Source organism: Gopherus flavomarginatus, chromosome 1, assembly GCF_025201925.1.
Source record: "Gopherus flavomarginatus isolate rGopFla2 chromosome 1, rGopFla2.mat.asm, whole genome shotgun sequence".
NCBI classification, from domain to species: Eukaryota; Metazoa; Chordata; order Testudines; family Testudinidae; genus Gopherus; species Gopherus flavomarginatus.
In genome coordinates, this window is record NC_066617.1 from 92,657,820 (window position 1) to 92,683,648 (window position 25,829).

The following is a 25,829-nucleotide window of genomic DNA, read 5'->3' on the forward strand; positions in this document are numbered from 1 at the left end:
CCCAAGTTTTAGTTAGAGGTATACAGTAAAAGTCATGGATCTGTCCATGACTTTTACTAAAAATAGCTGTGACTAAAACTACTTTTACTCATGAGGGATGTCAAGTGTCTAAGCATAAATTACTGATTTTGCTCTTTGGCTCCATGGAACTATCTTGGGGCTGTACATCAGACTGGTTCAGAGACCAATGGTCCTTCCAGCCCAGTATCCTGTCGCCTCACAGCAGCTGGGGCCAGATGCTTCAGTGGGAAAGAACTGAACAGGGAAGTTATCAGGTGACACATCGTGTCACCGGGTGCCAGCTTTTGGCTCAGCCACCAGCCCGTCCCGCCAGCCTCCCATGCAAAAGGCGGCACGTGACAGGAGAAGACGTAGGTGGGCGGAGCTTGAACTGGAGGGGGCGGGGCGAAGCAAGGGGCGGGCTTAAGGAAGGCGGTGCGAGTACCCGGGGAGGGGCGGGGCCAGGCCGTGTAGTTCGGAGCCCCCGACTCGCTGCAGCCTGGGCAGGTTGCTCTGCGCCGTGACCCGGCTGCCTGGGCAGCTCAGGGGTCTGATGGCGGCCGCGGCCGAGCGCATGGACGAGCTGGTGCGGGAGTATCTGCTGTTCCGCGGCTTCACCGGCACCTTGAAGCAGCTGGATGCGGAGATCAAGGCGGACAGGGAGAAGGGCTTCCGGGTGAGGCCGCCTGGGGAGGGCTGGGGGCGCTGGGGAGGGAATGGGGCTGGCGTCCGGGGGAGCAGATGGAAAGGGGGCTGATGAGTGGGGCTGGCCCCTGAGGGCGCGGGGGGGACACGTTAGCTCCTGAATGTGGGACACCCAGCGTGCCCTCTTCCTTACTCTCTCGGTTTGGTGTGAGATTAAATAAATAACAATGTCTTAGCCATGTACCTTCTGTAATGAGTGTGAGAGATGGGTGCAAGGTGTGGGTGTGTCAGGGGCAGCAGGGAGTGCAAGTGAGGGGATGGGCGTCCCTGTGACCTACCACAAGGTGGGTTACATGAGTAATGAGTAGGCCAGACCCATGGCAGTTTGCTGCTACTATGGGATTGTGGCACTTGGGGAATTTAGTGTTAGGAGATCATTATCTGTTTGAGTTTTTAACATTCATCACTGCAGTGCTTGAGTACTTTCTTGAGATGCTAGAGATGCAAACATCAGCACAATGAGATCCCTAATGGACTTCATGGTGTCTTCTACTCTTCTTCACTCCCTGGTAGAGGCTCTACTTAGGGAGTAACTTCTTTTATCATTATGCTGATTTTAGTGGAAATGTTTCCTTAAAGAGGGATGACTGAAGGGGTGTTAACTTCATCTTTACTTGTTCCTTGAAATATGTGTTAATTACTTATGCCAAATTCTGTTCAGGCTATGTATTTAGCAGTGACACTCTAAGGGTATGTCTTTACTAGCAAAACCGTGCAGCGCTTTAATGTGGCTGGGTAGTTGCGGCACCACAAGGCCTAAGGCTACATCTACACTAGCACTTTCATTGCTATAAATTATGTCGCTCAGGGGTGTGAAAAAAATACTCCTCTGAATGACTTAAGTTACACCAACAAAAGCGTCAGTATGGACATGCTATGTCAGCAGGAGACACTTTCCCACCAGCATAGCTATTGCTACTCTTTGGGGGTGGTTTAATTATGTCGATGGGAGAGCTCTGTCCCATTGGCATAGAGTGGCTACATGGGAGATCTTACCACAGCACCTCTACATTGCTACAGCAGTGCCACTGTAAGATTGCTAGTGTAGACATGGCCTGAGGATGTTTCCCAGACCTGAAGAAGAGCTCTATGTAAGCGCAAGAGTTTTTGTCTGGCTTGGTCTATGCTAGCAAATTATGTTGGTATAACTGTGCCACTCAGAGCTGTGGAAAATTCACACTAAGTGACATATTTATATCAACCTAACCCTAGTGTAGCCAGTGATATGTTGGGCTTCTCCCATCACCCTAGCTATACAGGGGAGGTGGAATTCCTACGCTGATGGGAGAAACTCTGTCATTTGCATAAAGAACAGGAGTACTTGTGGCACCTTAGAGACTAAAATTTATTTCAGCATGAGCTTTCGTGAGCTACAGCTCACTTCTTCGGATGCATAGAGTGGAACACACAGACAGGAGATATTTATACATACAGAGAACATGAAAAGGTGGAAGTATTAGCATAGCATCTTCACTAAGCACTGCAGAGGTGCAACTGCAGCACTGTAAGTGTAGACAAGCCCTTTCACCAACAGAAGTTGGTCCAATAACTAGCGTTAGCTCACCACCTGTCTCTCTAGTCTCCTTAAAGAGGAGGGTCTTGCAGTGTATCCTGAAGCTCACTGGATTCTAGATTAGTCTGACTTCCTTTGGAAGCTTCTTCCTATAGCTTATTCCTCTCTTCTGAGAACACTTTATCTCTAGCTACCGTGTGGTTCAGCTGGGGTTTTGTAAACTCTGTTGCTCCAGAGAGAGGTAACTGTTTTAGCAGATCACAGGTGGAAATATGGTTGCTTATGTCCCAATTCACTCCTGTTGCAGTTCAAAGCCTTGGTCTTTAAAGTCCTAAAAGGTCAGGACCTCTCACTGAGGAGGTGGGCAGCCACATTTTGTCCATGGTGTGACCTCTTTGTTGACATTCATTCCCAGGCACAGTACATTACAATAATCTAGACTGGAGGTGTCAGATTTATGGATTGCTGTGGCCAAAGCCTTGTCGGGCAGATAGGAGCTGAGTTTCCTAGAAAGCTGTAGATGTCTGCCTGTATTGCAGTGCACTAACCCTTTGCACAACGCAATATTCTTCTGTGACAGGTGCTATAGAAATGCTGTTGTAAACTGCAGCAAGGGAGGTTTAGGTTGGACATTAGGAAAAAATTCCTAACTGTCAGGGTGGTTAAACAGTGGAATAAATTGCCTAGGGAGGTTGTGAAATCTCCGTTTCTGGAGATATTTAAGAGTAGGTTAGATAAATGTATCTCCGGGATGTTCTAGACAGTATTTGGTCCTACCATGAGGGCAGGGGACTGGACTTGATGACCTCTCGAGGTCCCTTCCAGTCCTAGAATCTATGAATCTATGATTATGATCCTTGTATTGTAATTGGAAGAGAATCTGGGGTTCCCAGTAAATGTTTTGTAATCTAGATAATTTGATTTGCTTGCAGGTAATAAATATATACCCCACTTCCCCCCATCACTATCATGTTTATGAGCTGACTGCTAGCTAGCTCATAGTTTCATAGTGAGTAGGAGACGATACTAATATGACGGGGACATAGGATTGGAAGGGACCTCCTGGGTCATTGAATGCAGCCCCCTATTATGCAAACCTGCCATGTAATCGAGATGGGCAGAAAGATCTGGAGGAGAATCAACAACTTTGACTTAAGCCATTCTTGTTCATTACATTTTAACAAATTATTATTATTTTATATGGACAATTTGGAAGTTTTAAGAATTAAATACACCAGAGGTTCTCAAACTGGGGGTCGGGACCCCTCAGGGGGTCACAAGGTTATTACATGGGGGGGTCGTGAGCTTTCAGCCTCCACCCTAAACCCCGCTTTGCCTCCAGCATTATAATGGTGTTAAATATATTTAAAAGTGTCTTTAATTCATAAGGGGGGGTCACACTCAGAGGCTTGCTATGCAGAAGGGCTCACCGGTACAAAAGTTTGAGAACCACTGAGACAGACAATATAGATACTTATGTATAATTATACAGAACTTATCTCTGAAAACACAGTACTGGATACAGTCTCGCTGTGATCCACAGGACTAAACATGCTCAGTTTCTGTGAATGCCAGTGAGTGTCTGTCTTTCTTGTCCGAGGCATAAGTGACACCACAGCCTTGTTCTGGGCCCTAAATCTAGATATTTTTATAGATGACCAATTTTCTCTGCAACCAACTATATAGCCATGTATAATAAAGTTATTGAATAAAATTAAAACCTCCTGCAGTAGGTGAAATCCAAGCATAAAGGACCAGCAAGTAACTGTGATTGAAGTGTCACTATCCAGTTGCTTAAAAAAAGTGCAAAAAATTAAGTGATAATATCTGCTGGTGAAAAGTAAACAAAAGTGTAAGCAGGTTTAGTTATTGTGTTTTTGTAACCAGCATAGAATCTTTTTTTGAATGTCATGTTGGCCATCAGAAATAAGCACACTGAAATCCTGGTCCTACATCATTGTTCCACATCATTCAAGTGTCAGAAGCAATTTTAAAAGGGACTATCAACATAAGGCTCTTGTGTTGTAAACAAATGAACTTCTATGCCTATGTTGCTAATATGCTAAGTCAGTGGTCCCCAGACTTTTTCTGTTGCACCCCACCCCTTACCAGTAATGCAATGTATCTGAGGCTGGAAGCAGAGCCAAGGTCAGGGCTAGAGGCCCAGGCTGGGGCTGGAGTGGAACTGGGGCTGGGTGGTGCTCCCTCCAAGCTACCTGAACATTCCTCTGCGCCCCCCTCAGGTGGGCATGCCCCACAGCTTGGGAACCTTTGTGCTAGGTGATTTAGAAGTGAAAGAAGGTTAGAAATATAGTTTACTTGATATGATGCTTTTTTTCCACTTTTTGCATTTTCATTATCTTGGATAAATACAGTTAGTTTCATTTTCAGGTTTTTGTATTTGTATTTCAAACTATGATGATGTTTTTAAACAAAAATATTCCCCTAATGAAATTCTTAAAAGTGTGGAAACATTTCTGATGGCCATAGGTTTTATAAAAGCATATGTTTGGCAGTATTTCTTTTACCTCCTCTGCAATTGAAAGATACTGTAGATGGGAGAATGTTACTATAGAATTGAAAACATTTATCTATTTACTGGCTTAAATAGCTAATGCAAAAAATTCTTTGATTCCAACCGTACTTTTGTACTTACACAGCTTGATGCTTGAGGTTTAACTGTTCTTGTGTAAGTGGAACTGTCACATGACTGAAACTAACAAACGGACTTTTTTGGTTCCCCATTTCCTTCATCAGGTGGATAAAATAGTGGAACAACTGCAGCAGTTTATTCAGAGTTATGATCTGTCTGCCCTTCGGGATTACTGGAATTATCTCGACCGGCGCCTTTTCAGTCGTTTGGAGGATGTATACCGGCCTACGGTGAACAAGCTGAAAACCAGTTTATTCCGCTACTACCTCGTCTACACTGTTCAGGTATATATTAGTCCATTTGTTTTCAAGATTCTGCTTAAATGGTGTTCATGCAAATAAAAGGAGTAATTACCATATTTGACCTGATAACTCAGAGGCCATGGTGTTTTGGCTCTAGTTCTGGAGGGGTTGAGTGAGGTCAGTAATGAGACAGTCAATGTGTAGAAGGGTTGGTTTTATTTATTACAAGCATCTCTGTGGCACCCATCACTATAGTGTCTGGGTGCTTTTTTCATGATTTAGGTTACAAGTGACGCTTCCTCTGTGACTCCATCTGACAACACTAGGAACTTTACATCACTTGTGCATGAGGAAGCTTCTCAGTAGGCTAAATGGATGATAGGAGGGCAGGGGATGTCAGAACCATCAACCAAGTCTTTTGGAGACCTCTTCCCTCCCACTCCAATCCCCTCCTCTGGACACATGTTATGGCACAATCCTTCTGGTGAAAGAGCACTGGATGGGATTCTCTTTGGGTTCCATCAATTGTAGGTATAGGTATTGAGTAACTCGGGACATGTCCTTCGTTGCCCTAGGGGGTTAAGCCATTAGACCTTGTCTAAATACACAAGCTCTACTGGTTTAACTCAAATCAATTTAATTAAACGAGTGTAAACCCAATCATGTGTAGGCAAGACCTTAGTGATTATAACAAAGGAGATCTGATTCAGTGAAATTATTATTATTATTATTATTATTATTATTATTTATTTTAGTGTATGTATTTGGGATTCTTTAGACATGATAGTTTCCATTTTGTTTTGTGTTAACTTGAGTTGCCTTTCCACTGCTCTGTTTGATAGTGCGACTGGGTATTGGGTTTTGCTCTCTGTTCTGAGCTCAGGGTAATCATATTTTGGATTTCTTGTCATAGGAGATAAAAATTAAGTCACATTTTGCTTCATATGTTTCAGACAAACCGTAACGACAAGGCACAGGAGTTCTTTCTCAAGCAGGCCTCAGAACTCCAGAACCAAGTGGAGTGGAAGGATTGGTTTGTTTTGCCCTTCCTCCCCACCCCAGATTCAAACCCTGCCTTTGCCACATATTTCTCACGACAGTGGGCAGACACATTCATCGTATCTCTGCACAACTTTCTTAGCGTCTTGTTTCAGTGCATGCATATCCTTTTAGTTTCAGAAGAATACTTGCCCTTATGTAGCTAAGTCTCGAACCGCCTCAACTGGGTAAAAGTGATGTTCTGCTTATTACAGCAACACTGCCAAGAATCTAATGGCATAGAATTCTTTAAATGCTGCCTTAAGACAGTTGCTAAGAGTGGAGGCTCAATAACAAATCCATATCTTTGGTGATCATCAATGGATGTTGGAGAGATAATTGTAGTTCATTAAATAAAACTATTTTATATTGAAGACTAGTGTTCTGTTTGCAGGGCCAGACTTGGCCCTCGCATAAGTAACTCCCACTTAGTCAGAGCTGAGTTTAGCCCAGTGTTAATGGCTGGGGTGTAGTGACCACAGAACTACTGTGAGATGCAGGTTTTGTTCTTGAGCCCTTTCCCTCATTTTCTGCACTAGCAGAGGTTGGCATTGTTGCAGGGTGATTCATAATGGCTCATTGGGAGCATGTACAACCCTCTGCTCATGTTGCTTTTTGTTTTTGGGGGAGTTTCATCCACTCCTTTTCCAGTGTAAAGAAGACTGTCATGTCATCAGACCGAGGGCAGTTTTACATAGAAGGAAAAAAGGCTAGTTGAGATGTTACATGCTTGTTCTTGTGAGTCACCTTCCAATTTGTATATTAAGTTTTCAGAGTCATAGCCGTGTTAGTCTGTATCAGCAAAAAGAACGAGGAGTCCTTGTGGCATCTTAGAGACTAACGAGGAGTACTTGTGGCACCTGTGAGTAACAGTAGGGGGGGAAAATTCCTATTTCCCCATGCTAATTTTCCCCCTACTGTTACTCACACCTTCTTGTCAACTGTTGGAAATGGGCCATCCTGATTATCACTACAAATTTTTTTTTTCTCCTGCTGATAATAGTCCACCTTAACTGATTACTCTAGTTATAGGTAATATGGCAACACCCATTTTTTCATGTCCTCTGTGTGTGTGTGTATATATATATATATATCTTCCTACTGTATTTTCCACTACATGCATCCGATGAAGTGGGTTTTAGCCCACGAAAGGTTATGCTCAAATAAATTTGTTAATCTCGAAGGTGCCACAAGTACTCCTGTTCTTTTTTATATTAACAGTGTGTCTCTTTGCATAACAGTTTTGTGAGGGGATGGAGAAGAGGCGGCAGGACTGAGGGGTTCTGTTAAAAACAACTCTTGGCCATCATTTTAAGACTATTCCAAGCAAATATCCACATTTAAATCAAGACCATCTTTGGTTTTGGAAAACAGCTCTTTAAACTGTTCCAGGAGACACCCTCACTCTGGAAAGAAACCACTGAAACTCCTACAAGATGTTAGGGCCTGTGTGCATGGAATTAAGACCCTGAACAAATGAATAGTTGTGCAAAGAGTTGGTCTTTGCCCATAACGAAACTAGGAATGCCTATTGGATCTTGGTCTAGGCACAGCCTCGCTATATTTTCTGGAAAAACTAAGCATCATGGGAGAGAAGGTAAACACAGTTCACAAGCTGCAGTCCCAATCCCCCTTCATAGAGTGATGAGAAGGTTTGCCTTGTGCAAGAGTTGGAAGAGCTGTCTTCTTTTTCTAGCTCTGCCATACACTCGTTTGAGCCAGTGAAAGTCACTTAACCTCAGTGGCTCTCCATTTCCCATCAAAAAATGGGAATAATACTACTACTACTTTGCATAGGTTTTGTGAGATTAATTCTTTAGTTTTTTTAAAAACACTTGCAGATCCCCAGACAGAGCAGTACATTTTGCAGAAGTACAAAGTAGGTGTAGTTGAATAGGCCACAAGCCCATTAACAGTCCATGACTTTACCCATGTTTGCTCTAAGGACTAGCACACTTGCTCTGTCTACCACTTGCCTATCAGGCAAAACTCACACGAGTTCTGTGCATTAACTTATGTGGAAATGTCTTAGCTAAATGGGATGTGCAAATACTGTTGTCTTGGGTTTCTCTTTAACTTTCCTTACCTGTCCCAGTAATCTTCAACTTTGATGCCGAATGTCAGAGGAGCACTCTCGTACAAGAAGAAAATGATATTTTGCGTCAAAAGGTCAGAGGGGTGTGTGTGTATATTTAACAGGATGCCAAAATCAGAGACATAAATGTATTATTTTGAGGTGGGTTAGTGGACTCTTGCTGCTTTTGTTCTGCAGTTGCTTCAGTTTAACTTTTCTTCTTGTTGACAAGTTTCTGGCTTTCAAAAGATTTGTTCAGGCTTTGACTATCTGAGAAAGTTGTGGCAGTTTTCATTTTTTTAAACATTAGTTTTGTTAAACCATTGCAAGCCCTTATGTGAGTACTGTTATTTTGGCTTAAGAATGTCTTATTTTGGGTTATTTTAAACCTGTTCCCAGTCAATTTAAGCAAAACTGAAGTAAATGTCCACATAGCCTTTTGCACCAGTTCAGCTAAACTGCTTTAAAATCACACCTTAAGTTAAACCTTCCTTGTGTTGCAAGATTTTAGTGTAGTCTAGTTCCCCAAATGTGCTAAATAAAACTAGTTTTTAAAGGAACACTGGGAGTTTAAGCTCCAAACTTTACCCTCTGCCTCACAAAAGCTTTATGATCAGATGTTCCACTTCCTGATATGCATATCCTGTTTTACTGGAAGCTGATCTACTGTATTGTTTGCTTGTCTTAAGTTTCCGAAGGATGCCAAACATTGTCGTTTTTGACACTGCTGTTTATCTGCCATTACTGGGGAAAGGAAGGCCTGTCTCTGTGCACAGTACAAGGGCTGAAAACCTTTACTGTTAGGAATCTATGAAGATGGCTAGTGCATGTGCAGGGAGTAATAGAGGTGTTTTGCTAATTTGCTATCTAAAAATTTGTACTATCTTGCACTTCTTTTGTCAGCCAAACTGAAGCTGTCTTTTATCCTTGCCATGTTACTTGGCTTTGTTTGTAGATTGAAGTAGTGTCAACTGTCAAATTGTACTTAGTAAAACCATATTCCTCCCCCCCTCCCCCCCTTTCTGGCTTGGGATATTCAAATTAGAAAGGGGATAGCTTAAATTATTTTATTTATTTAAGCATGGATTTGCATTTTTTTGTGAATGAATGGCAGCTTTCCTTTGAAATCTATGAGGAACAAGAAGTGAATCTAGATCTCTGATTTCACTGTCCAAGCTGAGTGAAGTATGATAAGTGAACAATATGATAAGAAAACTAGACTCCTAAAATCCCTTCATTTTCAGTCACTTAGGATGTTACTAATAGGTGAGACATTAAATATGATTCTTATCTATGTCCCTCTTCTACCTGAAAAACCAGAAGCCTCATGAAGTACTGGCTCACTCTAGCTAGTTTGCTTTCATAGCGCTTGCTAGCAGAGGGAAAAGCAACACTAGAATAGCTGTTTGTGGAGAAAAGTGAGGGGTTTCAGCAAGCAGTGATTTCATGTGCACAAACCATTGATTGCTCTCTGCTGCTCTGAATAATTATTCAATATTGAGCCAGTCAGAACAAGTCCTCTTTTTTCCACAACCTACTAGAGTTATTGGACTAACGCTGCTGGGCTGAGAAATGGCACATGGTGTTGATGTTGCTTGTCATTGACATGGAGGGGAATCCAATGAAACCTCAACTAACTCCGCTCTGTTCCCTTGTTGTAGCTCTTTGCCTTGCAGGCTGAGACCTACCGAATGAAGAAAGAGGAGCTGCAGCAGCAGCAGGAGGAGGAGTCAGTTGTTCACCACAGACTGCCTGCTTATGTGTCCAACATGGATCGATTGGGAGACTCTGAGCTGTGAGTGTCTCGCTAGGGTCACGTAGCTGCAGGGGGTGACAGCCTCTTAAACTTTTTTGTTTATGCTTTGGTGCTGTGATGAGAGCCCTTTCCCTCCTTTCCGCACCTAGCGTGTGGAATGATGAGATTTCATATAGAATCCCACTTGGGTAGGATTTCACCTCTCAGAAATGAATTGTGTGACGCAATGGATTCTCTCCTGTTCTTCCCTTTTGGTGGGGGCCCATTATTCTGTGTCCTTGTCAGAGCTCTGATATTCCCATGCCAGCAGCCATTCTGCCCTTAAATTATAAAAATGACTTTTCTGTAATCACGGTCCAAAACCACATCTTACCTCAGTGAAACTATACTTTTTGGACCATGACTGTAGTCTCTGAGGGGTGGAGTTTCTGCCTCACATCTACCTATCCTGCTAGCGGGGGACACCCTTTGGCACCTGCCTATAATATGAATGCTGTTCCTAAGTGACTTAGGTTGCTGTTGAGTGAGAAGTAGTGGGGGTTTTTTTCTTCTTCTCGTAACACAAGAACTAAGGGTGACCCAATGAAATTAATAGGCAGCAGGTTTAAAACAAACAAAAGGAAGTATTTCTTCACACAATGCACAGTCAACCTGTGGAATTCATTGCCAGAGGATGTTGTGAAGGCCAAGACTATAATAGGATTCAAAAAAGAACTAGATAAGGTCATTGAGGATAGGTCCATTAATGACTAATGGCCAAGATGGACAGGGATGTTGTCCCTAGCTTCTGTTGTCAGAAGCTGGGAATGGGCTTCAGAGGATGGATCACTTGACGATTACTTGTTTTGTTCATTCCCTCTGGGTCACCGGGCATTGGCAACAGTTGGAAGACTGGATACTGGGCTAGATGGACCTTCAGTGTGACTCAATATGGCTGTTCTTGTGTTCCTAAGACACTTCCCTGTTGCAAGGGAGGTAACCTCACTGCCTTACAGTTCTCGCAGCACTTGCTCATGTGAGCAAAAGGCTCTCTTCCGCACTGCAGAGTGACACTCAGAACCATCAGACCAATGAACTGGCTCCAGAAATGTTATTTTAAAGTGTGTGCCTGTTGCCCAGTCTGAAACCAGTAAGCTGTAGTAGAAATTGTGGCTATGCAAGTGATGATGCAAGATTGTCTAGCTGACTGATGTGTATTGAATTAAGCTCTTATTTTTTTGTGAGGCCAAATCTTCAAACTTTAATTCAGTTTGCATGTTTACATTTTACAAGATTGTCCTAGAAACATGAATTTGGCCACGAGAGCTATTTATTAATATTACTGGGACTTGGACTTTCCCTTTGTCTATTTTATTTGAGTTGAGGCATTGCAGAGTTGAGCGAATCCTTAATGCTGCTGGCAATGATCTAAACAAAGCTGTGTAGTTTTTGTGTGCATGCACAGAAAAGGAGCTTTCAACTGCTTAGACCTTCATTTTTGAGCTTATCAAGTTAATAGATTTTGAGGCCATAATAGGAGATCATTATAATCCTATAGTCTGTCGTCCTGCATAACACAAGCCATAGACTTTTATCCAGGGATTGATGCGTTGAGTACTGAGCCACATGGAAAGTTTTAAAGTTCAGCTGTATTTAAGGAAAAGAGAGGGGCAAATTAAGGAAAAATATTTTCCCAATGTTGCTTTTGTGTATCTGTATGAGGAAAAAGTGACAGCATCCCTGGCTTTTATTGTCTGCACAACTCAAATGACTAAAGTGATTTTGGTCACTCTTTCCTCTAAAACAAATACACAGACCAAGCATGGAAATTGCAGCCTGCAACTGAATGAGTTGAAATGGCTGGAATGGAAGTATTGTGTCATTAACTATAAACACTGTTATGGGTATGGGTTCTTGTAGTCAGACACTTGGAAATGGTACAGCAGCTATCATCTTTGACTTCCTCTTTTAATGCTGTGTCTGTGGCAGGTGGGTGTATGGGAGTGGAGATGCTTTGGAACACAGAGGCCTAAACTTCAATATTTTTTTTGGTGCCTGATTTGAGGCTTACGTTTCAGAACTGCTGAACATCAGTAAGTGCTGATGAAGTCAGTTGAAACTGGGGGTGCTCAGCACTGCTGGGAAGGCCCACTGATGTCTCACATTGGGAATCCAAGATTAGTGGGCACTTCTGAAAACTTTAGCCTTAATGTTTCCAAGAGTCTCTCTTAAGTACCTGATTGGAATCTTCTTAAAGGCTCCCGCAGCCCTGAAAACACCTCCATAAAAGCCTGACATGGGCACAGTGCCTCCCAGGGTCTTTGAAAGGCAGCTTTAGTTTGTTGGCTGAATTCTAAATGAATTCCCATGGGCTGAGAGTGTTGACACCGTGAGTGTTTGTTTTTGTTTTTAAAACTTGATTTTAGCACAGGGTGGTTCAGTCACTGGGGAATGAATCTCTGTGTTTTGGAAACTTAGAAGGAATGTCCTCACTCTTGGTTATTAGATCTCTGTCCAGGTTGGTGCTCTGGTTACACCCCTTTCAGGTGTCTCTTATTTTTATTATTTTAAACCAGTGATATGACACACAGCCAGAGGAGCACCGCACACTCCCTTCAATCCCGAGGGGGCTTCCTATCCTCTCTGCTCTCTCAGAGTAAGAAAGGCCCTTCTAGATCAGCTCTGACAACCGGAATCTCCCCAACGCAGGCTGGTGGGATATTGTTAGGGAAGAAAGAACCATCAAACCATCAGGTAATTCTCCAGTGGGTTCATTGTAAGATGATGCTTGAATAGCCAAGGAGCTAACCTATGCCACCTCTGCTATTGGCTTATCCTTGAACCTGGAAAACCCCTCCTACTGTCTTGTTCCCCTGTGGATCCCGGGACTGAATGGCAGTGCTGCGTTGGTCTGAGAGCAGCTGGTCATTTTGCCTTACGTTTTGCATTTCATTCAAAGGTCTGGCACAGTCATTAACAGGGCTCAGGTTTTACAGATCTTCTCTTTCCCTTTCAGAGCACCAAAGGAAAGGAGGTGGCAACAGGCTGCAAGGATGTAAAGAGTCACTTCCCTGGGCTGACAGCAAGTGAGCCTAGCTCAGTACCGCAGCGTCAGAGGCGTCTGCAGGATCATGGGAAGGAAAGAAAGGAGCTTTTATCGAAAGTAACTTCCCAGGTATTTGGAGATATCACAGGTAGTCTTGGCATTGTACAGTGCAGTAGAACTTAGTAAGACAGATGCACGTTTTTTGTAAAATCTCTAGCCTGATGTTCTAATGCTGCTCAGCTGTATGAAAGGTCAGTTATTCTAGCTAATCAGTTACTCTTTTCCCATTCTTAGAATATTTCTGCAGATTCCTAGCAGAATAGAGGAGGGATCTGGGTGTAAAGCAGGAGTTAGAAGAGTTCTCTCTCCTGTCCCCTCCCTCTTCCCCTGTCCGCTCTGCATCTTCAAATGCATGATGTTTAGTTCTGATCTCACTTTCTCAGCAGTGATACCGAGTGACAAGACTTCAGTACAAGCTGGTGGCCAGCTGTCAGCCAGAATTTAAATCCCGATCTTTAAAAAGGGGTGCTGTCCCAGAGAAGCTAGCAGCTCTGATTCCAGTGACAACGCTTTCTTCACTGTAACAGCCTGGGCTGTGGAGAACAGTTTGACAGGTTTTCCTGGGAAGAAATGCAGAGGCTTGAGGCCTTACCTGTAAGAGTTAGCATCGTCTTTTGTACAGGTTGCAGAACAGGAGCCACTCAGTGGAAAAGCTACATTTTAGGCTTTAGAAAACCTGTAGGTCAGTAGTGCCACATAAAACAGCCTTGTGTTATTGGTGCAAACCCCACTGTAAAAGGGGCATGACAACAGCTTTGTATTTGCTTATCTCCGAGAGCCTGACTTGAGGGCCCTTATGAAGACATGGTAGGGACAACGGTGCTTATCAGCCCTTCCAGGTGGCACTTCATTGAGCAAGATGGCACTGCCAGATCATCCAGATCGCAGTGCGAACCTGGCAGTACTGGGTGCACCTCCGCTGGCTTCTCAAGTTTTCTCTGGCCTTCCTATTTTCCCTGGCTTTGTTTCGCTCTCAGGAAGCTGGTTGCTTTAGGTATAGTGTGTTCTTGCTGCCCTTGGATACAAAAGAAAGCTGATGCTGCGTGTTTTCACAGGCATTCAGTGGTGTTCCCTTCCAAGCTAGCTAACATGAATGAGGGTGACATTCTGAGGCTTCTGTTTCACAAGCTCTTTGCAACCACAGGACTGCAGATGGGATTTGATTTTCTCCTGTTGGCCAAAGCAGGCCAATAGTATAAATGCAAAAAAAATCCCCAATTACACTTTTGAATATCTTGACCTCTCCAGATAATGTTGTAACAAGATGCTGTCTCCAGGTATCTCCAGCTCTGCTGCTTTCCATCTCTTGTCATGTGAGGAGGGGGCAGGCCTTGTGGGACTCTGGATACCTTTTGTTCAGTTCCTGACTGCCACAGACTTCTTGCATGAATATAGGTGGATTATTGAATTGCCATGCTTCCGTTCCCTGTCTGTAAAATGGGCGTAATATTCTTTCTCCTACCCTCTCTCTGTCTTGTCAGCTTAGATTATAGGCTCTTTGGCTTTAAGTGTTTGTATTGTGCCCATGTGTTTCCATTGGGGGGCTGCAATCTTGATTAGAACCTGCATACAATAATAAATCCAAATATAACCATGATCTGGTTAACTAATAAAAATTGAGCTGGGCAGAACTGGGCGTGAAGAGGAACATGAGGTAACGTATCTGCATGGGTGTTTGAAACCTTCACAAACTTGTCTGGTTAATCTGCAACTTTGACAGGCTTTCACTAGAAAAATATCAGTTTAAAACTAGAACTCCAAGCCCTTTTTGTAAAAGCTCCCTGACACATGCCATGTGATATGCTCTTTTCTCAAAGGCAGTTGTAGAAAAGCACCAGAGTCGCATGCTGTGACTCTAATGATGCTGTTCTGTCCAAAAGAATCTTCTAGTTCTTGCAAAAGGATTTTGGCTACTGACCAGCAACTGTGCCTCTAGTAGTGCAGCTCCCTGGTTCTCTAGTTTGTCAGGATGGATGGGAGTCGCTTGACCCAGTACTGCTGCCTGGCTGTACTTTTATATAGGGTTCTTTCCTTGCTTTAGGGGCAGAGTGTGGAGAAAAAGACTGAGACTGGTGCTGCGGAGGCAGAAACCTCACCTGAGCTGCATACTGAGCAATCAGAAACCTTCACCAAAGCTTCCGCATTCAGCACAGAGGCTGGAGGTGTCAGACAGGAGCAGCCGTTCATTGTTCTGAGCCAGGAAGAATATGGAGAGCACCACTCCTCCATCATGCACTGCAGGTAGTGGAGGCGCTTTTCATGCAGGGGAGGTGTGATTGGATCATCAGCTCCTTGGGATGGGGGTATAGGAGCTACTTTAAAGGTAGCATTTCGAGGAGGCTGGTATAGTGTCAGTGCCTTTGTTCCTGGGGGAATGCCAGTGATGCACAGGCAAATGAAATCCATGGGAAAACAGGAGGGTGTCATTAAAGGGCATTATGCTTTGAAATTCTGTTCATTCTTGTACTGCACCTGGTATCTCAGCACCTTCAGTTAAATTGGTGCATATCGCTCTAGCAAAGGAAGACTGTTGAACTATGTTTAGAGAGAGGCATTTCTAACCATGAGCGTAGGAAGGACAATGCTCGTTGATGTTTTCTTCTGTGCATAGGGTGGATTGCTCTGGGCGGAGGGTGGCCAGCTTGGACGTAGACGGGGTCATCAAGGTGTGGTCTTTTAATCCCATGATGCAGACCAAAGCTTCGTCTATTTCCAAATCTCCTCTGCTCTCTTTAGAATGGGCAACCAAACGGGACAGGCTGGTGAGTAGCACATCTGCTTGTGTACTAGAGTTGCTACTGATCCCTAACAAATAGGGGTTACGCATCCATGGACATGTTCTGCTGTATATTATATGGTATCCATGCTAACTGAACTTAAAATAAAATCCGGATAATGTCACATGTCAACATATACATGGAGGAACAAAGAATGTAGGCCATACTTACAGGATTGAGGACTCCATCCTTGGAAGCAGTGACTCTGAAAAAGATTTGAGGCTTTTGGTATATTCAGCTGAACGTGAGCTCTGAGTGTAACACTGTAACCAAAAGGGTTAATGCAATGCTGCAGTACATAAACAGGGGAATCTCAAGTAGGAGTAAAGAGGTTGTTTTTACCTCTGTATCTGGCACTGGTGTAACCACAGCTGGAATATTGTGTCCCGTTCTGGTGCTGACAATTCAAGAAGGATGTTGATAAATTGGAGCGGGCTCAGAGAAGAGCCACGAGAATTATTAGAATCTTTAGAAAACATGCCTTATAGTGATACATTGTGCTCTTCATTAAGCTAAATAGACTCAAAGAGAAGGTTTAAAGGGTAACTTGTAGGTACTTGTGGACTGTAATCATGGGGAGGGGGAATATTTAATAATGGGCTCTTCAGTGTAGCAGTGAAAGATATAATATGAACCAATTCAGACTGGAAATGTGGTGTACATTTTTAATGCTGAGAGTAACCATTGGAAGAATTTACCAAGGTGAATTCTCCATCACTGACAGTTTTTATATCAAGACTGGATGTTCTCCTAAAAGATCTGCTCTAGGAATTATTTTGGGGCAGTTCCCTGGCCTGAGTTTTATATAGGAGGTCAGAGGAGATGATCACAAATTCCCTTCTGGTCTTGGAATCTATGACAGTGGATGGGAGTTGTAAATTTAGGGGATGAAGATCAGAAACCTCTAGGAGCTGAAACAGAGGGGAGAGTGGGAGTATATCTGGAACAACTGAGCAGAAATTCAATGCTGCCTAATTTAGTAGGTGGACCAAAGGACTGGAAGTTGGGGTGCTGGCTCCTGTTCCTGACTTGCTGTGTGGCCTTGGCCAATTCAGTTATCCCCTTTCCAGAGTTGGGTGGATAACAGCTTTCTCACAGGGACGCTAAAGCTTATTTAATTTTCATTAAGTGGTTTGAGACTTTCAGAAGAAAGGCCCTGTGGAAGTGAAGAGCACTACTCCTTATCCTACTGGATAATAGGACAAGGCTTAATTTCTGTGCAGTCCATTTACCTGAGTAACTTTTATTGTCTGTGATTCTGTGGGACACAGTAATGGGATTTTACATCATCCCAGTTTGGCAAAGTGGTTGGGAAATGATCCTGTGACAGAGGAAAGTTTGTTCATATTAAAGAGTGGCTAATGTCTCGCTACTAGGTCTGAAATGCTGTCCAATTAAAGCTAGTTCTGCTGTTTGGGTGTTTAACTTCCTGTGTTCTTACTGAGACTTTTCATGCAAATGCAATCTTTCTCGCTTAGAAGTGTCTCCTGCTTATTCCCCAACTGATACTGTGGTCTGAGGATTTTTAAAAGTAATGGGTTGACATCCAGTGGGATTCAGTGGCATGAGAAGATTGTTGTTTTTTCTTAATAAAAGCAGGGACAGATGCATTAATATTGCTGATCTGTATATACTTGGCTCACTTCAATTGATACTTCTCTTTCCCCTGAACAAAAGGAGACATCCCTATCTCCCCCAAGAAGGATGAATACTCGTTCTGTTGGCTCCATGACCGTTTTTCCTTTATGCCAGATTTCTAATCTTAATCTGACATAATTTCTTCTTCCTCCCCACACTCCACCCTGCAGTGTATATCCTGTTTCTGGAAGATGACTTGTTCCTCCCCAGGGTCCTAACCTAGTCCTGTTTCCAAAGTGGCCACAAACTTACCCCTCTCACTGACACCATACTTTAGGGGCTTTCTAACAGTATTCTCCTTTGGAATATAGCCAGTCCCCTGTGGACAACCACAAGGGGATAGGATACTTTCTGCTGGATTCCCATGTGGTGTGGTGGCTGAGGGACAGAGTCATCATCTTCTGTTCCTTACTTTCTGTCTCTCTCCCTCTTGGTTTCAAGCTGTTGCTGGGCAGTGGGGTTGGGACCGTTCGTCTCTATGACACCGAAGCAAAGAAGAATCTCTGTGAAATTAACATCGATGAAGACATGCCCAGGTAACCCTGAAAAGCTCTTGCATTCCTCTGTGTGTGGAAGAGTAGATGGGCTTTCAAAGTTTCTCCTACATTCGTATGACTCTGTTACCCAGCCCCCATTTCCGAAGACAGTCTCTGTCTGGTCCTGTGTGAAACAACGGCCTTGTGTAACAGGAATTGTTGATTCATTGCACACTACTTCTTGATAGCAACCTACTTCTAGTCCTCTGTAGAGTTTTTTCAGGATGCTTATTAAGTCTCAGAGCCATCACATAGATGTCTGCCAGGAAGATGGACACAGCATTGAAGTGACAAATCAACTCTGCTTGTGGTCTAGTCTAGCAGCACACAAGCAGGACACTTACTGTAATCCAGAGTGTTAGTGGGCTTTAATATCCCTAAATTGAGAAGTCCGACATCTTTTGTGCTACTTTGAATTAGTCCAGTGTGAATTGCCTTTAACTAGTACTATCCCTGGTGGCCACCCCATTCTGCCATGACTAATGCACAGCACTCTAAATTATGTTCTTTATACACATCAAGTTCTGTCCCAACACAGAAATAACCCCCTTCTCCAGTGGGTGAGCAGATGGTGCAGAAGGCATGTTAATGTGTGTGCATTCTAGCTAGCAGCACTAAAGCCCCTCAGCACAGATCATTTTTGCTAGCAGCAAGAATTGTCTTGGGTTGGGGGCATGGTGTGGTTGCCATGTCAGGTTGTCATGAGACACAAAGGTCCTAACCCTGCATGGCCGGCTGCTGCTGCCGCTCTGAAGGTCTTGCCAAAGTAGCCTTTTGGGGTGGGATTTCTACCTGGGTGATGGGGAGAGCTAGGAATGGTGCTCACTCCAGGCTCCCTCTCTGGGTTTCTTATCCAGAGGGACCAAGCTGACAGTGAGTGCTATGTATTTCAGGATCCTCTCACTTGCGTGCAGCCCAAGTGGTGCCTCCTTTGTTTGTTCTGCTGCAGCACCAAGTCTGATCACCCAGCTGGACCTCGCAGCCGCTGATACTGGAGGGAGAGGCATGAACCAAGTTCCAGGGAAGCTGCTTTTGTGGGACACTAAAACCATGAAGCAGCAGGTATTGTCTCATGTCTTCACTCCTTGAATCTGCTCACTAAGAACAAGGAAGCATTTTTTCTCCTAGCCCCCTCTTTAATTAGCAATCTCACTCTCCTCCACTTCCCAAAGAAAACCACAACTGGGTGGGTAACCAGGCTTATTTTTTGAGGGTTCCTTCAGACTACCCTAGCCCCTTGTTTTCTTCTTTTCCCCAGCCCTTGCGAGGGCTTATATGGTTGAATGTTGCTTTCTTCAGCCTCCATTGTCCCAATCAGAGTCAGGTTGCTCCTGCCACCCCCTGTGCTGCCTGGTTAGCGTGTGAGGGTCATGTTCAAGGTTCATGTTCTTCACTTAGCACTGATGCTGAGGTAGCTCAGCAAACCACAGTCTTGTGAATGCTCAGCGCCACAGCCTTTGCCGGTCGTGTTGGTCATCAGGCTAAACATAAAGGGATCGACATACAATGTATCATTCCTTTTTATTTCTAAAGTGCTGTAGCATCTGGGTGCTTTTATTGACGTACTTATGTAAGGGAAGCTTCCCAGAGGGGATATAGCTCTCTTGGCTTATCTGCTTCCTAACTTTTTATATGGAAGAGTAAGACTCAAAGGGGAGTCATGGGCCCTGTCATCCTGCCCCTGTGACCAGTCTGAGCAGGCTATGCTCAGACTCTGTCTAATAACTGGCAGAAGTTGGTTCCACAGTCTTGGAGCCATGACCAAGAAAACTCTGACTCAGCCAAGCTGAACAGTTGGTTCTGTCAACTAACATGTCCTGACGAAATGCAGCTACCATCCTGGGGTGCAGTTAGAGGCGGTCATGGGATGCAAAGGTAGGGTGAAAATGAGGCGGTGGGATTCCAGATTGTGGAGGGAGGGCTGTCACTCTGAAGTCTCGCTAAACAGACTTGATACCTGAGTAGTATCTGCCCCATGGAAGAGGTTTGTAAGGACATAAGCACAGAATGAAATCCACTAATGGTGACTTTACCTTTTAGCTCCAGTTTTCTCTTGAACCAGAGCCCATTGCCACAAACTGCACAGCCTTTAACCACAACGGCAACCTGTTGGTCACTGGAGCAGCAGATGGAATAATTCGTCTCTTTGGTAAGCAGGGGTCTCAGATGACAACTTTCTCCAGCCTTTCCTAGCTGAACTGTCCCCAGAGTACTCCTCAGCGCAATGAGGTAGACCTGGGTAATGCCGTGACTAAAGGCAGATGTGACAGCCCCTTGTCTGGGAGCTGTTGCTCAGGGCAAGCATGATTTATTGGAACCAGTTTTTAGTGGGGGAAGTTGGATGCTCCTTGAAATGCCATAGAATCCTTCTCCTGCCCCTAAAAACTAGAGGAAGCTCAGATTGATCTCTCAGCTGGAGAGTGGCACTTCAAGCAGTGCAGTTACCCCTAACACAGCACCAAAATCACATTGGTGTGAGTCCAGGCTCTGGAGTAGGGCATGACCATCTGGTCCAAAGATGAGGACTGCCAGCCGAGCTGTTCTCTCCCCTTTCCGTCAGCTGTTCCCAGCTCATTCTCTCTGTATGCTTTAGCCTATACCTGTGAATGGAAGTCTCCCACCCTGCTCAGTGTTCTGTCCTCTGTCAACATTGCACTTGCACTTGCCTTGCAAAGCCTTCAGACTGATGTGATGAGAGACCGTGCTAATGCTAGGCAGAAATGGGGATCCTAGAATGACAGAAATGACTGCTTAAAAGGACAGAGTGCCATCGTCTTCTGAACACACTGTGGCCTCTCTGAGTGAGCTCACTTGTTCTCTGGCTCAGTGTGGCTCTGCGTCAGGCCGTCGGCACGCACAATCTTCCTTCCCTGTCCAAATGAGTTTGGAGATTAAAAAGGAAGGCAAAATTGCATCTGATTCTCTCAAGTGTCCTTGATCTAGTGACAGATTTGTGTAGACAGCCAGGTGGGCTGTTACAGTAGGCTGCAGCCTTCTCCACAGCTTTCCTCATTGCGCCTCACCCCTCCACAAGAGGTACACCTCTACCTCCATATAACGCTGTCCTCGGGAGCCAAAAAATCTTACTGCCTTATATTGAACTAGATTTGATCCGCTGGAGTACGCAACCCCACCCCCTCCCCGGGAGCGCTGCTTTACCGCGTTATATCTGAATTCATGTTATATCGGGATAGAGGTGTAGGTCTAGCTTTCTGTGTGTTCCACTTCCCCTCCACGCTCCAGGGAAGAATCTTCCTCTAGCTGAAGGGAGGCATTTAAGACCACTACATTCTGTGCTAGAACCTAGTGTCTTCCTGCTTAAGAAGATTGCCGGGAAAAATGCTATCCTGTTTTCCTAAATAACACTCTGGGGGGGTGGTCTGTCCTGGCATGTTGCACTGCTGGATGGGATTGCTGAGAGAAGCCATTGGTGATGCTCTGAGCAATGGGTGTACAGCCCTGTAAAGCCAGAGGAAGTGTGCTTGGATACTGGGCCTTTGTGGATAGTAGAACAACAATACATGTGAGGGATCCTGGAGGTGGGGTGGGTGGAAGGGAAATTGGCATGGCTGGAGAATGGGGGACTGCATGGTGGGCAGAGGGAAGGCACAAGACACCCTGCCTTCCGTTTTAAGAGCCCCTTCTCTGTTTTCCCACCTCTGTGCATAGTGACTGTTCAGTGACTGCTCTCCCCTCAGATATGCAGCAGCATGAGTGTGCTCTGAGCTGGACGGCGCATGATGGGGAGGTCTACTCTGTCGAATTCAGCTATGATGAAAACACAGTTTACAGCATAGGAGAAGATGGGAAGGTAGGCTCTGTGCGACCTCAGCGAGGAGAAGGTAGCAAGATCCTAGACTGGTGTGGTAGTGACATGCTCTCCCTGCTCATCAGCTGTGTTGTCTTTGTACTGCGTACTGCTTCCTGCACAGCTAGAGTGGATGGGCCCTTTATTGTGTATTGACAATTCCATCCCTGGGGCCATTTCTCTATCTTGGCAGGCAGGCCAATCCACAAGGGAGACGGAGGTTCAAGGGGGGATTGCTTACCTCTGATGCACACTGGGAGCAGTTTCTGGTGGGTGCAAGCACTGTGATCAGGGCCGGTGCAACCATTTAGGCGAACTAGGCGGTTGCCTAGGGCGCCGAGATTTGAGGGTGCCAAAAAGCGCCCCCCAATTCTTTTTTAAATGGTTGAGCAGCCGCTGCTGCTGGGACAGAGAGGGAGTCTGAGCTGCCGGCGGCAGCCGGCAGCCCAGAGTGTCCCCTGGGTCAGGGCGCTGCTGCGGCAGCCGGCAGCCCAGGGGCCCCCTGGGTCAGGGCGCTGCCGCGGCAGCCCAGGGGGTCCCCTGGCCCAGGAAAACCCCGGGCTGCCGGCTGCCGCGGACGCGCCCTGACCCTGGGTCAGGGCGGCAGCCGGCAGTCCAGGGTGTCCCCTGGGTCAGGGCGCCGCCGTGGCAGCCGGTAGCCCACGGTGTCCGGAGGAGGCGGCAATCACCTGCCGTGGAGCTGCTGCAGTCGTGCCTGCGGACGGTCGGCTGCTCGCGTGGCTCCGGTGGACCTCCCGCAGACACCACTGCGGCAGCTCCACCGGAGCCACGGGACCAGCACGCGGGGCGCTCAAAACCCTAGCGCCGCTCCTGACTGTGATGCAAGTATTATAATAAGGAGGTAGTGATGAGTGGTTTGAGGAGGGAGTAGTTGATCAATTGGAGAGAAGAGGTGGGTGAAGAGTTGTTCACCCCACTGTGTATTGAATGCATGCCATGTGCCAGGCACTGTAAAGAGGTATAACACAGTCCTTGCCCCAAGGATCTTAAAATCTGATTTCAGTACCTTCCTACACTAAACCTGAATGTCTTCCCCAGCATGGAGAGCGCCTATCCCCCCTCCAGCCCCCCCTTGGAATACTCCTTTAATTGAGACTGTCAATGATGGACAAGCACTGATGCCTGTTGCTGTGCTGCTAAGAGAACCAGCCAAACCCCATCTTCCTTTCACTGTATATGTTAAATATCCAAGCAAGTCAGGTGGCTCTTAGGGTGACTAACCCAGGGGAGACCTGAAGCTGGGAAGTGGCTTATTTGCTGTATTTGGATTTATGAGACTAAAGATATTGGCTGTCCAGGCCTAAGGTGCCATCATAAACTGAGTGCATCCAACCATTATTTAAAGCCACTAATAACCATAAATGGAGGCCAGCAACAGCCTGGACCATAGAACAGCAATGGGTGGTTTAAGCTAAAACTAAGAGGAAATGGACCATGCCTCAAACTCAGGCCTGAAGCAGGGTTCCCCTGCCCAAGAGCCTTCATCAAGATAAGCCTTGTAACATGCCCTGAAGGGCAACGCATTGGCGGGGTGCCTGACCAATGCAGGGCGAGTTCCAGAGCCAGGGGCCTCTGCAGAGAGCACCCTGCCAGCAGCTACCTCTGTTGTATAATGGAGGGCTCCACTTGGAGCATCTGCATGGATCTCCATTGTGGCAGCATGGCCCGGGGAAGAGGCAGGTTCCAGTGATGGCAATTACCTATTGAGACAACTTACCCTAGGGATGGGCTGGATTCCCCATCACTTGGGTGTCGTTTTACAAGATCTGCTCCAGCTCGGCCAGAAATTAGGGGCTTGATAAAGGGATTGACTGGGTCAGATTCTATGGGCTGTGTTATGCAGATCAGATTAAGACCAGAAAGAAACATTATGATTTAAACTCTATGAATAGTACTGAACTCTGTGATACCTCTAGCATGAATCTATTTCACTGGAGACTTTATCCCCTTTTGCTGTCCTAGTTTATTCAGTGGAATATTCACAAAAGTGGCTCAAAAGTGTCTGAGTACGTCCTTCCCATGGATGCCACGGGCCCCTTCGTGCTCTCAGGGTACAGTGGATATAAGCAAGTCCAGGTCCCGCGAGGAAGGCTCTTTGCTTTTGACTCAGAGGGAAACTACATGCTGACCTGTTCCTCCACTGGGGGCATCATCTACAAGGTAAGGGTATGAAAAACAATGGGGGGGGGGTGTTGGAACAGATTCAAACAAGCTTCCTTATCCAGAGGCTGAAATGCAGCTTTTTGCAAGAATCCGTTAGTGCTTTGAGCTAGTAAAGGGCCACCACCAACTTGTGGCTCAGGCTGGGCTCACTGGTAAGTCTGATGTTGTGGTGCATACACACTAACAGTGGTGCACAGCAGGTAGATCGTTTTGGTACAAAAGCCCTATCTGAAGCAGTTTTTTCCATTCTGTAAATGCCTAGGAAGAATCCAATCTGTGCTGGATGGGATACAGACTTCTACAGGCCCAGAGTAGCTTAGTGCCAAAGTCACAACCAAAGTTGCATTTTGCTGGCTAATTTTGCTCCTTTGCTCTACCTGATGTGCTCTGTGCGTGCTTTGCTGGATCAAGTATGAATTTTCTTTTACTGGGTGCCTCTTTAAAGTGCAGTAAGGAAGAAAAATGACCTTTTCCCTCCAGATATCTGCTACCTAAAGCCTAAACTTGTCCCTAACACAACTGAAGGACATGGGCCTATTGGGGCTCCTAGGTTATGTCAGGCTTTAGATTCCCATTTGAGCAAGCTGCTTCTGCTGCAAAAACCTGCTCTAATAAGTTCTTATGATCTGTCTTCCCAACCCCTGTTGCAGCTGAACAGCGACGAGAAGATCCTGGAGAGCTGCCTCTCCCTGGGAGGACACAGAGCCCCAGTGGTCACCGTGGACTGGTGCACCGCCATGGATTGTGGGACTTGCCTCACTGCCTCAATGGATGGGAAGATCAAACTAACAACCTTACTTGCTCAGAAACCTTAAACTGAGCAGCACTGATAGGAAAGAACCAGATGTGTTATGAAATCCAGTGTTAACCATAGGGGAACAAACTACATGGAAGAGAAGAATGTGAATTACCTGGACCAAAACTTTTTTACAAACAGCAAACCACTGCAGATAGGAACCTGCAGCTACAGGAACAACGGCTGCACTGAAGAACTGACACTCTTAAGATGACCTGTTCTGGCAGCTGCAGAGCCTCAAGCACCACTTGGCTCTAAGTGGTTGGGGTAGGGCAGGTGGAGGTTACATGCACATGTAAGCTGAATGCTGAACTGCATTTTAACACAATGGCTCCAGCTGAAAATATCTGCGTGAAACTCACAGTATTCTGTATGTAATCTTTTTTTCTTAAAATAAACTGTTCCCTTGCATTTAACTTGTGTATTTATTGCTGCAATAGAGTCATACTGTGATGTTGCACTCCATATGTTTTATGGAAATATGCTTATGAGTATGAATATGACATAACTGGAATATGCTTTATGCGAAAGGTCTCTTGTATCAAAACAAAGGTTATAACCTATTGAATATATTCCTCCTATTTGTATGTATGTATCATTATTGTATCTGAAGCTAGAAATATGAAGTGTAACTCTGAGGTCCTATTGTAATTATGCAAAGTGTGGGCCATTGATGGTGGCTTAGAATCTTGATGGCTCCCATTGACTAGGTTTATTTATGGAGAAGGTCCTCAAGGAATCAATTCTGAAGCACTTAAAGGAGGAGAAAGTGATCAGGAATAGTCAACATGGATTCACCAAGGGCAAGTCATGCCTGACTAACCTAATCGCTTTCTGTGATGAGATAACTGGTGCTGTGGATGAGGGGAAAGCAGTGGATGTGTAATTCCTTGACTTTAGCAAAGCTTTTGATACGGTCTCCCACCGTATTCTTGCCAGCAAGTTAAAGAAGTATGGGCTGGATGATTGGACTATAAGGTGGATAGAAAGCTGGCTAGATCGTCGGGCTCAATGGGTAGTGATC

The 25,829-nt window shown here is 45.2% G+C and overlaps 1 protein-coding gene across 2 annotated transcripts; it reads left to right on the plus strand.

The window, feature by feature from the left end:
- Positions 1-452: 452 nt before the first annotated feature.
- WDR91 (WD repeat domain 91) lies at positions 453-25,216 on the plus strand. Of its 2 annotated transcripts, XM_050933678.1 has the most exons (15): positions 453-676; positions 4,976-5,155; positions 6,067-6,273; positions 8,237-8,320; positions 9,887-10,020; positions 12,537-12,714; positions 12,977-13,135; positions 15,108-15,307; positions 15,678-15,828; positions 17,923-18,017; positions 18,911-19,079; positions 20,058-20,166; positions 21,716-21,828; positions 23,809-24,006; positions 24,660-25,216. In XM_050933678.1, the coding sequence occupies exons 1-15, from the start codon at positions 554-556 to the stop codon at positions 24,822-24,824; spliced, it is 2,265 nt and encodes a 754-aa protein (XP_050789635.1). In that variant the 5' UTR covers positions 453-553; the 3' UTR covers positions 24,825-25,216. The 2 variants fall into 2 exon arrangements, with proteins under 2 accessions (XP_050789635.1, XP_050789636.1); XM_050933679.1 differs by lacking the exon at positions 15,678-15,828 and having other exon boundaries at positions 18,967-19,079.
- Positions 25,217-25,829: the final 613 nt, after the last annotated feature.